General features: G+C 34.7%; 1 protein-coding gene across 3 annotated transcripts in view; it reads right to left on the bottom strand.

The window, feature by feature from the left end:
- The window catches only part of TDRD3 (tudor domain containing 3), a 202,927-nt gene that overhangs the window by 95,530 nt on the left and 93,538 nt on the right, over positions 1–13,859 (bottom strand). For all 3 annotated transcript variants that reach the window (XM_081214807.1, XM_081214805.1, XM_081214806.1), the window contains exon 4: positions 822–982. In XM_081214807.1, coding sequence (XP_081070933.1) covers positions 822–982 — 161 coding nt within the window. The remainder of the gene's footprint in view (positions 1–821; positions 983–13,859) is intronic.

Raw genomic sequence — 13,859 nt, 5'->3', positions numbered from 1 at the left:
TTCTTTTTAAATACCTTTGTCCCTCCAGCACAGAATAAAGAGGCTGGAATAAATTCTTGGGCAGGAGAGAAGCAGGGTCTATGCATTTACACTAAATGAAAAAGCTCAAAGGACCCTGAGCAGCAAACACAGCATATAAAATGACTAAGAAAAGGGGGGCTGGGTTTGCAAATGTCCAATGAAAATTCCCATCTCAGAAAACAGAGTTTAAACTGATCTAATGGGGACACTGAGAATAAAGGTGACACTTTCTCTTGCTTCTCATTGCTTTTCTCCATTCCAACAGGCATGACTCTAAAAACCTCTTATGAAAAATAGCCAAAACAAAGATTTGGAAAATTTTTCCTTATGGAGTTCTTCCTCCTCTTAGAAAGTGGGGTGGCATACAAACCCCTCTAGCTTCAATCATTTTCCTCAAGAAAACCCATTTGCTTATAACTTTTCTAGACTGCTAAACAGTGGAATGGATAAAACTAACTGTCAAGGAAGAAATTGTAACATATTTAAAGAAATTTTTGTTCTGAAAAAATTTTAATGACCTAAAATTTAGTGATAAAATTGAAAAGCTTACTTTCCATGTAAGAACACCTTAAATTTCTGTTTTTAATTATTAACTTTAAAAGTAAGGAGCAACTAACTCCATTTTAAACTATTTTTCTTTACAGATAAAGTAAAAATACAAACTCTTTAATTTATTCTGGAAAACTGTAACATGAACTTAAGAGTTCATTCCTTGTTTTCAAAGGTCTTAAAAACAAAATCCAATGTGAACAGTACCTTTAAACACTTATAACAAATATACACCATAAAGTGCCAATTACCTTATTTTTGACATGTAACTAAATTCTACTGCTGTACAACTTATATGACCATCAGTCATCTGCAAACGCAGCATTCTTGGGGCAGCCTGAGATTCTTCATTATCCTTTGGTGCAGCAACATTGCGAATTTTTTGAATTTGCAAAACACATGGACCTTCAAGCTGTCAAAAGACAAAGGAATAAATATCACTTTTAGCCATAGCTTTGTTTTCACTTAAAATGTTTCTCTTTTCCTTAATGGTTATACTTTATTATTTATAATGATAACTTCAATTAAATAAGTTCAAAATTTAAACTGTTACACACATCAGGGTGGGTTTTATTTTCTTTTGTATTTAAAGGTAAAACTTCAAAAAAGTCTCCTGAAGAATTTTTTTAATATAATTCTGAATTCATTTTCAGAAAATAACAGGAAAAAACTTCAGGGAAAAAGTTATTTTTCTGAATTAAAGGTATATTAAAAGATGTTTTCAGTCTTATGTGCTCTAAATTGTTCACATATACCTCCCCGTTCCACCCATGTACATTAACAGACATTCTAGAATTAAAGAACTTGGTAATTTTTTAAGGGACATCAACTTTACAGCAGCAGTTGAAAGGAATGTTTTCTGCTCAAAAACATCAAGTTTAAAGTACACTTTCTTCTGGCATTAAAAAAAAAAAAAACATATTCCAAAACTTAAACTATATAAAATCTAAGAAGTGTGAACTATACTTGACTTATTGGCACATTTCCTTTTTAAATGAGTTTAATGCTATGCTGTTATGCATTGGCAGTAAGGAGAATACACGTCCTATCTAGCCATATTTTAATCAAAGACAAAAAGAAAATTGATGGGCTAACTAGCTATTGAATATTAAGTTAAAAGTTTTTATATAATAAAACACTTATGGTATAACTGGGGAATGAGAGCAAAATCTGCTTACATGTCTGAAAAATAAATTTAACATAAAGTAACACTTTCTACATTATAAAATATTATATCCATTAAGTAGTATCACACTTACAAAGAAAAAAAAAGCTTTTTGTTATAGCATTTTAAGTAAAATCTTTCTGTATGCATTAGTTTAATTTATATTTTCAGCAAAAAGAAATGTGAAATAACATTTACACAATTTCTTGAGTAAGCATGTTCCCAGGTTGACAAATTTCCACTTCATATTTACCAGTATCTTTCCTGAAAAGGAGTAATTTTGTTATAAATTTGCCCTAGAGAATATAATTAGAGAAAAGATATGAAACTTACATCTAATTTTCAAGAATGAAAAAAAAATTCTAAGTTGAAATAAGTCTAAAACCTTTAACAAATGTAGATAAGCTACTAATTCAGGATAAACTTTTTCTTTTACTTTTGCTAATGCCATTAAAATAAAGACATTTAAATTAAACCAGAGGCATGTTAACGGTTCTTATAATGTTCATCATCCTCTATATTCTACTACTCCCAATATTTTTAGCCTAGACACTGACAAATATTTAGCCTTTGCTTTACCAACCACATATAACTATTTAAATTTACATTTAAATTAATTAAAAATGAGTGAAATTAAAATTCAATTCTTCAGTCACACTGGTCACATTCTGAGTGTTCCATATCTGCACAACACGTATACAGACTGTCCTACATCACTGCAAAAAGTTCTATTAGACAATCAGTGGTGATCTAGACTTATGTGTTCCACAATGATACTAGGGAGTGCACATCCATTGAAGTGTGGGAGGAAAACAATTGTTTCTATTTAATTCTTAGTAAGAAAGAAATTAAATGTTCCTACTACTTCATAATCAGAGCAACAAAGGCACTCTCATTCAGTCCATATGACATATAGGTCACAAGGCATCTTTATAGAATTTGGGGAAATCTACATCTCAAGGGTGTTGACATGGCACCTTCACTAGTCTGTTTGCTTTCAATGTATTGTGACAAACTGACATTTATTTGTGTGCAGTTAAATGGATATACAGATATTACCTAGTTTTAACCATTAATGATCACAAAATGGACAAGTGGCTTTAAAAGATTCTGCCAAAGAAACACAAATTGAAGATAATGCCAACAATGCAATCACAGAGCAGGGAACAGGACCATTTTTGCCGATCTCCTACAACTGGTTGACCATGAGAACAAAAAGCTAGGAATGCTAGGGAGGAACACCTGCTCCCAGATCTTGATGTTTCCTAGCAAGCAGCAAGTTTACTTATTTAACTACTCCAACTCCTGGCCTCTCCATCCCTTTTAGTGAATTAAATAGTGGCCCTGCCAAAAGATATATGTCCACCTGGAACCTGTAAACATAACCCTATTTGTGAAAAGGGACTTGGCATACCTAATTAAGATCAGTATCTAAAGATGAGATGATCCTGGATTAGGAGAAATACAATGATGAGCTTCTTTAGAAGAGAGGGGAAATAAACACAAAGACACTGGGTATAAAGGCCATGGGAAGAAAAAAATGGGGGCAGAAATTGGAGTTACACATCTACAAGCCAAGGAACACCAAAGACTGCCCACAGCTACTGGAAGCTATGAGAGGGGTATAAAACAGACTCTCCTTCAGAGCCTCCAAAAGGAACCAACCCTGCTGACACCTTGATTTTAGACTTCTGTCCCACAGAACTGTGAAAGAATAAATTCCTGTTGTTTTATGCCACCAAGTTTGTGGGAGTTTGTTACAAAAGCCTCAGGAAACTAACACACTCACTTATGAAATGACTTATCTGATTGGGAAGAATATACTGTATATTTTGGGCTCATCCTCACCCTTCCTTTCTTGGGATCTAGGTAGGGACCCTGAGGAGGAGGTACCTACTCAGCCTCTTCACTGGATTGGCACTGCAATAAGTGAGTGTACAAATCTGTCAGGTTTGTGGTTCAATTAATGCATCCATTTGGCTCTCCCACCAAGTCATATCTTCCAAATTAATTTTTATCAGTAGTAAAGCTGATACTTTGGCCCACATCTGCCACTTCTTTCTTTATCAATCGATTCAGAACCAAAGTAAAAAAGAAGGTACTATTTATTAGACTCTCCTTAGAAACTCCCAAATTGCACACAGTCTTTTTATAATCAATTCTCAATTTGAATCAACAGGGCTTAAGACTAGTACCACAATTCAGGAAGATTCTATAAGTAAAATTGCAGATATAACATTTTTTTTCATTATTATGTTTACAATATTCAGTTTATTATCCTCTGTAGTCAAAAAATAAATAGGGAAGTACTGGATCTAAATAAAACACAAATAGTAGAATAAAATGTTAAGATCCTAAATCCTAACTTTAACACTGAATCTAAAATCATCTAAAAGCATCCACAAAACTGAATGAGAATTAACTTCAAAATCCTTGTTCATCTAGTGTCAAGAGCAACCCCAAAGTGAAAAAAGATATCATATTTAAATGAAAATAATAAAAATCAAGGATTAATTTTGCCCAAGATTTCTTTAATGTCTGACTTTCACCTTTACATGAGCAATAAGGAGCAAGTAAAAAAAATTATTGTAAAAAATTTAAATAGGTTAGAAGAAAGATCTCTAATTCTTTTTTTTTTAAACATCTTTATTGGAGTATAATTGCTTCACAATGGTGTGTTAGTTTCTGCTTTATAACAAAGTGAATCAGCTATACATATACATATGTTCCCATAGCTCTTCCCTCTTGCATCTCCCTCCCTCCCACCCTCCCTATCCCAGCCCTCTAGGTGGTCACAAACCACGGAGCTGAAGATCTCTAATTCTAATAAACAATATCAAGTATACACCAGATTCTCTGGGGCCAGAAAAAGTCATCCAGGCTTCATTCCTTCCTTTCCCTAGGTAGGTGGACTTCTCTATCATCTGAACTCCTAACTAGTCATATCAATTGATATGGAATGTCAGATTTAAATGACTGTATTAGTTTATTAATTTATTGATCATATTAAATAACATTCTTGCTTACAATCAGACTCTCCAAAGTTTGGATGACATGGAACCACTTATCTATAGTCTGATCACACCTAATAAACAGTTAAAACTGAGAATTTTTGAGGAATCAAGAAACTATCTAAATTTAGACATTCTATGATACTATGAAAAATCTGCCAGCCATTTCTTTTTATAATCTTATCAGTTTCCTTGAGAAATAAACTTCTCACTCTATCTATACCTAACAGCATAAGCATCACATTTTCCATCAACCCTAGAAACGGGGCCATATACTCAGAAGGAATCTATGAATATGATTAAGTTCTGATAAATCTTCCATCATTATTGCAAAGTGGGTTAAAATTAAGAGAATAAAAAAGTTTCATTCTCTGCAGTCCTTTTTAAGTACTTAAAATCATAATTTATTTCTTTACTGTTACTACTTCCAAAAGCATTTCCAGTGGCTTCAGTAGAGATTTTCTAGGGCTCATTTTTTCATCCACTATATTTATATCAAGAGAAGTTTTTGCTGCACTATTCACATCTCTACCTGAGGATACAAGCAACTGGGTAATGATTCAAGTAAGTTGCCTTGGAATATGAAATAGTGGTCTGCCTACAGCTGCTTTAAAAGCCTGAAGGATAAATTTTTATGACGCCCTCTTTCTCATCTACTTCTTTGCTCTGTTGAAATAACTCAGTATCATTTTAACAAAATTTGATATTAATAAACATGGGGGTGAGACAGGAAGAAATCAGATAAAACGTATCATTTGTCACACCCTGTACCATCCTAAGGATAGTATCAGACTCAAGAAAACTGGAACAAAAGAGAATTGTTTATTATAATGTTAGAAATTTCAGAACTTTCCCCATGTCACCCATGCAGGCATCTATGGTAAGCCTCAATCTGGAGGACATTTTCCTCCAGAAATAATCTATGTTTGCTTCTGATCAAAACAACACTGCAATTGAGAGCCTCAGCTTTCGGCTTGTGGAAAAGTAGCAAAGTTAACCTTAGTCAGAATCTCAACTCACTGTCAGTTAGTAGCACCACACTAGCTCCACAATCCTTTCTATCAGCTTTCCTGATTCAGGTGTCCAAGATTTCCATGCAGAAAGATAAAGAAATATAAAATTATAAGAAAATATGATACAAGGAAATAAGCTACAAAATCTGAGAAGCATAAAAATATTATTTTTTAAAAAAAATTTAATACTCTAAGGAGTTGAGAATTTGGAATTATCAAACACAGGCTATAAAACAATAAGCCTAATCTAGAGAATTTATATAGAACTGTGAACCTAACAACTAGGGAAAAAATATTCCCCTTAAGCAAGCATGTGACATATAAACATATATCAAGCCATAATGTAAGCCTCTATAAAATTTCAAATATAGCTATCTTTCAGTCCAAATTCTCTGACCACAATATAACTGAATTAGAAATCTGTAACAAAAAGAAAAAAGATAATGTTCTATTATTAAAACAAAGAAGAAATCTTAATATAAACTGAAAAATATTTAGGACTGAATGATAATGAAAATACCATGTGTAAAACCTTTGGGATATAGTTAAAGCAATGGTAGAAGAAAAATTAATAGCCTTGAGATGCTTATATTAGAAAACAAAGTAAATAAATGAGTCGAACTAACAAGTTGGGAAAAGAACAACAGAATGAGTTCAAATAAGGTACAAGAAAGAAGAAAATAAAGATAAATTAATGAAATAGCAAACTAAAAATACAATAAAGAGGGTTAACAAAGTCTAGCGTTGGTTCTTTGCAAAGACTGATGAAACTGATACTGAGCAAGACTGACCAGGAAGCAAAGAGTAATAGTGCAAATAAACAATCTAAGGAGTAATAATAATAATAAAAACACAAACATACTTTCAGTAGCAATGAAAAAACAATAAGAGACCTATGCATACCAATCTAAATGTCCATCAACTAGAGAATGGAAAGGAAAAAGTAAAGTCCATACAATGGAATACTACTCAGCAATAAACAGTAACAAACTACTGATACATGCTACATCATGGATTCACCTCAAAAACATGACAGTAAGTGAAAGAAGCCAGATACAACAAAGTATATATTGTGTGATCCCATTCATGTGAAGTGTCAACAAAAGGCATATTTATAGAGAAAACGTAAAAGAGTATACAGATATATTATTAAGAATAATAAGTACAAGATAGCAAATTTAAGATTAGTATACAATTATTGGTTACCTTTTTATGTACCCCTAACAAAGAAAAAAAGAGTAATTTTTTTAAAAAACACCATTTACAACAACAAAAATAGGAAGTTCCGAGCATAAAGCTTGCATATAGATACACAACCTATATAATTTCAATAAATTATAGAACTTTATGGACAAAACTAAATAAATGAAGAGATGCATCCAAAGGTGTGCTGAAGCCAGCTCAGGCCAGTTCACAAGTGCCTGCTATGAGCACTTCTTCCTAATTCCAGCTTTGGTGATTTCATAGTATAATAGCTTATAATCAGCCCCTGCAGGACTTTTTATACTACAATTAGTGGCAACTACTATATATTAGGGCTTTATTTTTTCCTCTTCAGAGAGGCAGCTTACCAGCATTTCACTTGTAATTAGTTATCATAAAGATGTCAATTGTCTTTAAGCTGATATGCACATTCAATGCAATTTCATTCAAAACTCTGACCCATTTTAAGAAACTTGATCATTTGATTCTAAAATGTATATTAGAGAAGGTGGTCATCAGGGACAGAATAGCCTGAGGAAGAATAATGTATGTTACAACCAAAAGATTAGAAAAATTTGATAATATCAAGTGCCACAAAAGACATGGATCAATGGGATCTCACATACACTACTGAAGGTAATACAAATTGGTACAACCACTTTGAAAAATAATTTGGCATTATCTGGTAAAGTTGAACACTGGCTTACTCTAGCATACAATAATTCAATTCCTGGTTATATTCCCTAAAGAAACTCTTACACACATGCATCAGAAAAAATATACAAGTTTGTTCCTAGACATAGTAGTAGTGCATCTATTATTTAAAGAAAAAAAAGAAGGGAAAAAGAAACACATCTAAATGTCCATCAACAGGAGAATGAATAAGTAAATTATGGTATATTTAGATAGCTTAATATTGTATAAAAGTGAAAATGAATGAATATTGGGTATATACAGCATGGACACATGTTACAGCCATCACACTGAATGATAAAAGCAAGTTACAGCAGACAATCTGTTAACATTTCGTAAAGCTTAAAAACGAAACAGTAGGACCTCCCTGGTGGCGCAGTGGTTAAGAATCCACCTACCAATGCAGGGGACATGGGTTCGAGCCCTAGTCCGGGAAGATCCTACATGCTGCGGAGCAACTAGGCCCATGCGTCACAACCACTGAGTCTGCACTCTAGAGCCCACGTGCCACAACTACTGAAGCCTGCGTGCCTAGAGCCCGTGCTCCGCAACAAGAGCAGCCACTGCAATGAGAAGCCCAAGCACCACAAGTAAGAGTAGCCCCCGCTCGCCACAACTACAGAAAAGCCCACTGCAGCAGCCAAGACCCAATGCAGCCAAAAATAAATTAATTAATTAATTAAAAAAAAAAAACTCTCTCTTAAAAACAATATATTATACAGAAATAACTACATATGTAACTAAAATATTTCTTCTAAAAGTCAAGAAAAGCTAAAGTCAAAATTCACAACAATCATTTCTTGGTGTTTGGGAGAGGAAGAGGTAGCACACAATGGTATTGTAACGTTCTAGTTCTTACAACAGGCTGAGGCTTCACAGGTGCTCACCTCATTTTTAAGCTTCAAAAGAGATGTTTGTATATATCCAATATTACATTAAAATTGCTCAAATAATTTAGGTAACATTTTGAAATTATGGCATTGAGTAGTTCACAGAAGTGTCAGGAGTATTAGAGAACTAAGTCTGTAGCCTTCACAGCAAGAATAACAGTGAAAATCAAACCACGGACTGGTTTAATGGAAGTAGTATGTTGATGAAACAGTTTGGGATAGGAAGGGTAGAGAAGAAGCCCTAATTTGTAGCATTTGCCAATTCCCATGGCTGATTTCAACTACTCACCTCTAAACAGGGAAGAGATGCTGACGTTCAGCCTTCATCAGTTGGAACAAGCTAGATCCAGCACACTCAAGCATCTAGCTCTACACCTTGTACTATCAATTTCACTAGCCCTGGACACTGACCCCAGCACTGTTGGCAGCTATTACTCTAGAAGCTCAATCCTGCTGTAGCTTCTGCCACTACCAGAGAAGATTCACCACAGTTCCTGCTTTTTTTGTGTGACTAACCCATGTCCTATGCAGCTATACCTGAACTAGTAAAGCTGAGGTACATGTGCACGGCATAGGTGCAAAGGAGGCTAGGGAAAAAGTATCCGGCATTTTCTTCTCCACCACCAAGACTTTGAAAATGGGAAATTCCCCCAAACAAAGGAAGATAATTCAGGTTCTAGGAAGTATAAATGTTAACTTATTTATCTTCTATGTATTATTACCAGGCAAGAAGATTTTGTCAAGGTTTATTTTCTATAGTTTGTATAATAAAATACCTTTTTGGGGGTAGTTTTATTTTCTAAATATAAATAATACATGTGTGTGTATGCATGTGTATACATATATAACTTTTATACACACACCAGATACACTCTCCCACCATAAGATGTTAAATATGCCCCCAAATGGGGATTTACCTATTATTCCCTTATTGAGAATTACAAGTCTAAAAACTAACAGTCTAGCAAGAAAAGCAACCTCTCCACCTCATCTCACTAAGCTTAACAAGCTGAGATGGCTGCCCCTCCCTTGTATGTACTTCTGACATAGCATTTGTTCCACTATACTGACATTGTTGCTTTCTTGATCTCTTATTAGGGTATATGCTTCAAGAAGGCAGCGGCTGTCCTATTGATCTCTGCAGCCCCTGCACTTAGCACATATATACATTCAAAAACTGCTTGATAAAGAAGTTACCTTGTGTTTTTACTATAATTTATTTAGCACTTACTAGATACACCAGAAAATGTGGCAGGATTTTTACGTTATTTTTTTAATAAATTTATTTACTTATTTATTTTATTTTTGGCTGCATCGGGTATTTGTTGCTACGCATGGGCTTTCTCTAGTTGTGGCAAGCGGGGGTTACTCTTCTTTGTGGTGCACGGGCTTCTCATTGCAGTGGCTTCTCTTGTTGCAGAGCACGGGCTCTAGGCACACGGTTTCAGTAGTTGTGGCTCACAGACTCTAGAGCGCAGGCTCAGCAGCTGTGGTGCACAGGCTTAGTGGCTCCACGGCATGTGGGATCTTCCCGGACCAGGGCTCGAACCCATGTCCCCCACATTGACAGGCGGATTCTCAACCACTGCGCCACCAGGGAAGTCCTGCATAAGTTATTTAATTAACCTCCAGAACTAAAAAGTATATTAGGACCATTTGTGTGTCTTAAATGAGAAAATTGAGAGCAGAGGATAAAGTATTTTGACAGAGGTTACCCAGACAGTAAGAGGTAGAATTAGAATTCAAACTCAGATATGCCACACACCAAAGTCTGTCTTCATTTCATACATTCTAAAACTATGACAAAGTTTGTTACATACTAAAAACATGTAGGTATAAAGGGCAGTGGGAATATTAACTCTTAAAAATTAATTCTGTTCAAAAGAGGTCAAGAAAATTAGAAGAGAAGTGGCATTCAAGTTGGAATTTGAAGACTAAGTAGCAGTTTGCCTGACAGCCGAGGGAAGAACATTCCATTCACATGGCAATTATTAAGGCCCTATAGCAACAAAAGACTATGATTTTAGAAAAGCTGCAGTTCCCTCATCTCTAAAGTAAAACAGAGGTTGGTAACGATTTCTATTTTTCAATGCTGTTCTGAAGATTACACAGATTATTTAACATGGGACCTGGCACAAAGTAGGTTCTCAATAAAGAGAAAGAGAAGAAGTGTTTACTGAAAACCAGGGTTCTCCCAGGTAAGTTAGGGGCTTGTACCAAGAAAGGTCAAGAAGAAAGCAGGTTAAAAGCAAAAGGAACATTGAAAGAAATAGCTTTGGGAAGGTAGTCCCTAATCCTGATCTCAAAATTTTCAATTGATATTCATATACGTCAAGAGAGTTTAAATGGATAAATAAATAAATAAATAATAATAAAAGAAAAACTTCCTGAATCATAAATATGATGGTATACCTACTAGAAGATCTAAAAGTTTCTACCCCTTAGAAATTTTAAAAACAGGGTATTATAAATGTCTAGTAATAGACAAAAAGACAACATAATATTGAATAGGTTTTCCCAAACTTGAGATCACCTGAAAAAACATCAATTTATACATCAAAGTAACAGCACAGCAGATAATTTGCTCTTATTCAATCAGGGCAATTACAGCCAATCAATTACAAGAAAAACATTGTGGGACTCCAGTCAAAAGTAACACTTCTTTCAATGTGTCATTTGCCTATTTCCATCCTTCACTGCTATAGCATTTCGTTTTCTGGGAGAATTAGAAAAAAAAAAAAGTGAACAGTTTGTTTTTCAATTATTATTAGAGTATCTAATATATATTCTATATATTGTTTTGTGCAGTTGTTTTTAAACTACACAGAAGTCCTACTAATAATTGCCAATAAGCGCTTGTAAATAAAGCACAGTAATATCAGAATTTTAGTAATCCATTTTTCTAAAATTAAAAGTGCATGTTTAATTTTAATAACTCACTAAAAGAAACACTGGTAAATCGTATTATCTATTAACATATATAAAACATACAATTTATTTAACTTAAAACATTTTTCAATTATTTTTTTTCTGAAAACATCCAAGTTCTATATTGTCTGAGGGTGAGAGGGCATTGTTTGAATTTTAAGGCAGTGAAGCCATCTTGTGGTTGATGTTGGTGTTGCTGAGGCTTTGAGAAGGTCAATTCTATCCGGAAAAATTAGGCCTTTAATCACAGTTTCACATTTCAAAATGAATATACAGGGCTTCCCTGGTGGCACAGTGCTTAAGAGTCCGCCTGCCGATGCAGGGAACACGGGTTCGTGCCCCGGTCTGGGAGGATCCCACATGCCGCGGAGCAGCTGGGCCCGTGAGCCATGGCCGCTGAGCCTGCGCGTCTGGAGCCTGTGCTCCGCAATGGGAGAGGCCACAACAGTGAGGGGCCCGCGTACCGAAAAAAAAAAAAAAAAAAAAAAAAAAAGCATATACAACCTGTCAGTCCTAAACTTAGATGAAAAAAATAAACACAGATCTGGAAAGCCTTTCCTGTTAGGGCTTCACAGTAATGCATTAAAGTCCTCACACAGCTGGACTGGGAATAAAGCATTTTTACATTAACCTATATTTTGTAATTAACTTCTACACCTTGGTTCAGAGGCTAAAGCTACGAAAATAACTACAACAAAATATTAAACTTGGAGAAGAATATGAAAAATATTAAACAGTTTTATAGGAAGTATAGTTTTACTTCCATTTTGTCATGACTTCTTTCCATGATTTTTACCTTGCAAGCTAAATATTCCAGGACCTTGTAATATCTAGATATAAAAAGCCTGCCCTGAAAAACTCAGAAGTTGCAGCATATAGCTTCCTTGGAACATATTGCTCCACTCTAAAACCTTTTATGGCTTAAAAATCAAACATAAACTGCTTATGGGAAAATCTAGCTTAGGCTTAGAACCCTGGAGAAAACTGTCATCTTCCCACTCTCACTACTTTTTAAATTTGTCTGAAACCTTTGCATCAAGGTTACAAGCAACCTTATGGAGAAAATATGGGAACTGCAAAATAATATTAAGAGAATGGGAGGAAAGAGAAAAGAATGTGAACAGAACTATTACATTAATTACTAACAAAGTTACTTGTATTTTTTTGGCCATCCTACTTCCTCATAAAATAATCAGTGATAACTAATAGAATTATTAAGACTTCAGTTTCAAACTTCAGATGACAATGCCCTTCTGAAGGTCCCAGTTTGTCTTAGGACAAAACAGATGTAAATACAATGTTCCAGTATTAACTGTCTTCTCCTAACTACAGACCTACCATCTTTCCTACCGAATCATAGCTCTCTCCACACTTCCTTTCCAAATGCTGAAATGCTGTTATCTAAGTCTTATTAATTATGATAATAACAATACACAGCATGTAAGCATTTACTTTTGGCCTCTCAGGAGAAGAAGTTTGAAGACTCCTCTCTACATTCCTTTAATCTACTTCTAAAGAGGATTACTGCTCTGTCTTGCCAAATCTCTAGTACATTGGATGGAGCCTGGGGCCTAATGAATAAGCTTCCAAGGGGGATAGAAGACACAGGACTACAGCTCTTTTAAAGGACCCACACAAAACTAATGGAAGTAGCTTCTAAAAAGACAGCCTCCTCTCTTCTCTTGCTTATTAAGGATTTGCTTCTTAAACACTGGGGCAAATGCTCTCCAATTCTTTTTCCTTTGGCTTTCTCTCTTAGGAGTGGTAATATCACAGGCAGGCATGGAACTTAGTAGAAATAGAGCAGAAATTTGACCTATTTTGATTCTATTATACTAAGATCAACCTAGCTCAAGTGATAAAGTTCTGCATTAGGGGCTGGGGCTAAAACACAGTCAATAATGAAGTATCCATTTGCCTTACTTCATTTACTGCATTCCCTTGGAGATCTCTAAGTAACAAGATAACAAACTGAGGTAATTAACATGCACTCTTAGATCTCCAGGACAAAAATACCATCCTAAATGTCCCATAATGTTCAATATTTGCCATACACATTGTGCTACATTTAAGATGTCACATAGATTACATCATTTAATTCTTCAATGTCATAAGGGACATAATATTTGAATGATAAGAAATTAAAATCTGGCAAGATTAAATAACTACCAGAAGTCACAAAAACATAATAAGCAGAAGAATGAGGATTTAAACCTAGCCCAATAATTCTAAAATCTGTATCTGTCCAGTATGTTACCAGCCCCTACTGTTTTATTCTCCCTCTCCACATCGTATCTGAAGCACATCAAAACCATGCCTCTGCTTCCTGGGACAGCTAGTCTATCTCACACTTTAAATTTTGTCTTAATTAGTTTTTGCAAAATTA

Source organism: Mesoplodon bidens (genome assembly GCF_964165515.1).
Source record: "Mesoplodon bidens genome assembly, chromosome: 17".
NCBI classification, from domain to species: domain Eukaryota; kingdom Metazoa; phylum Chordata; class Mammalia; order Artiodactyla; family Ziphiidae; genus Mesoplodon; species Mesoplodon bidens.
Note: the sequence above shows the minus strand (reverse complement) of the source record. Positions and strands in the feature narration are given on the sequence as shown.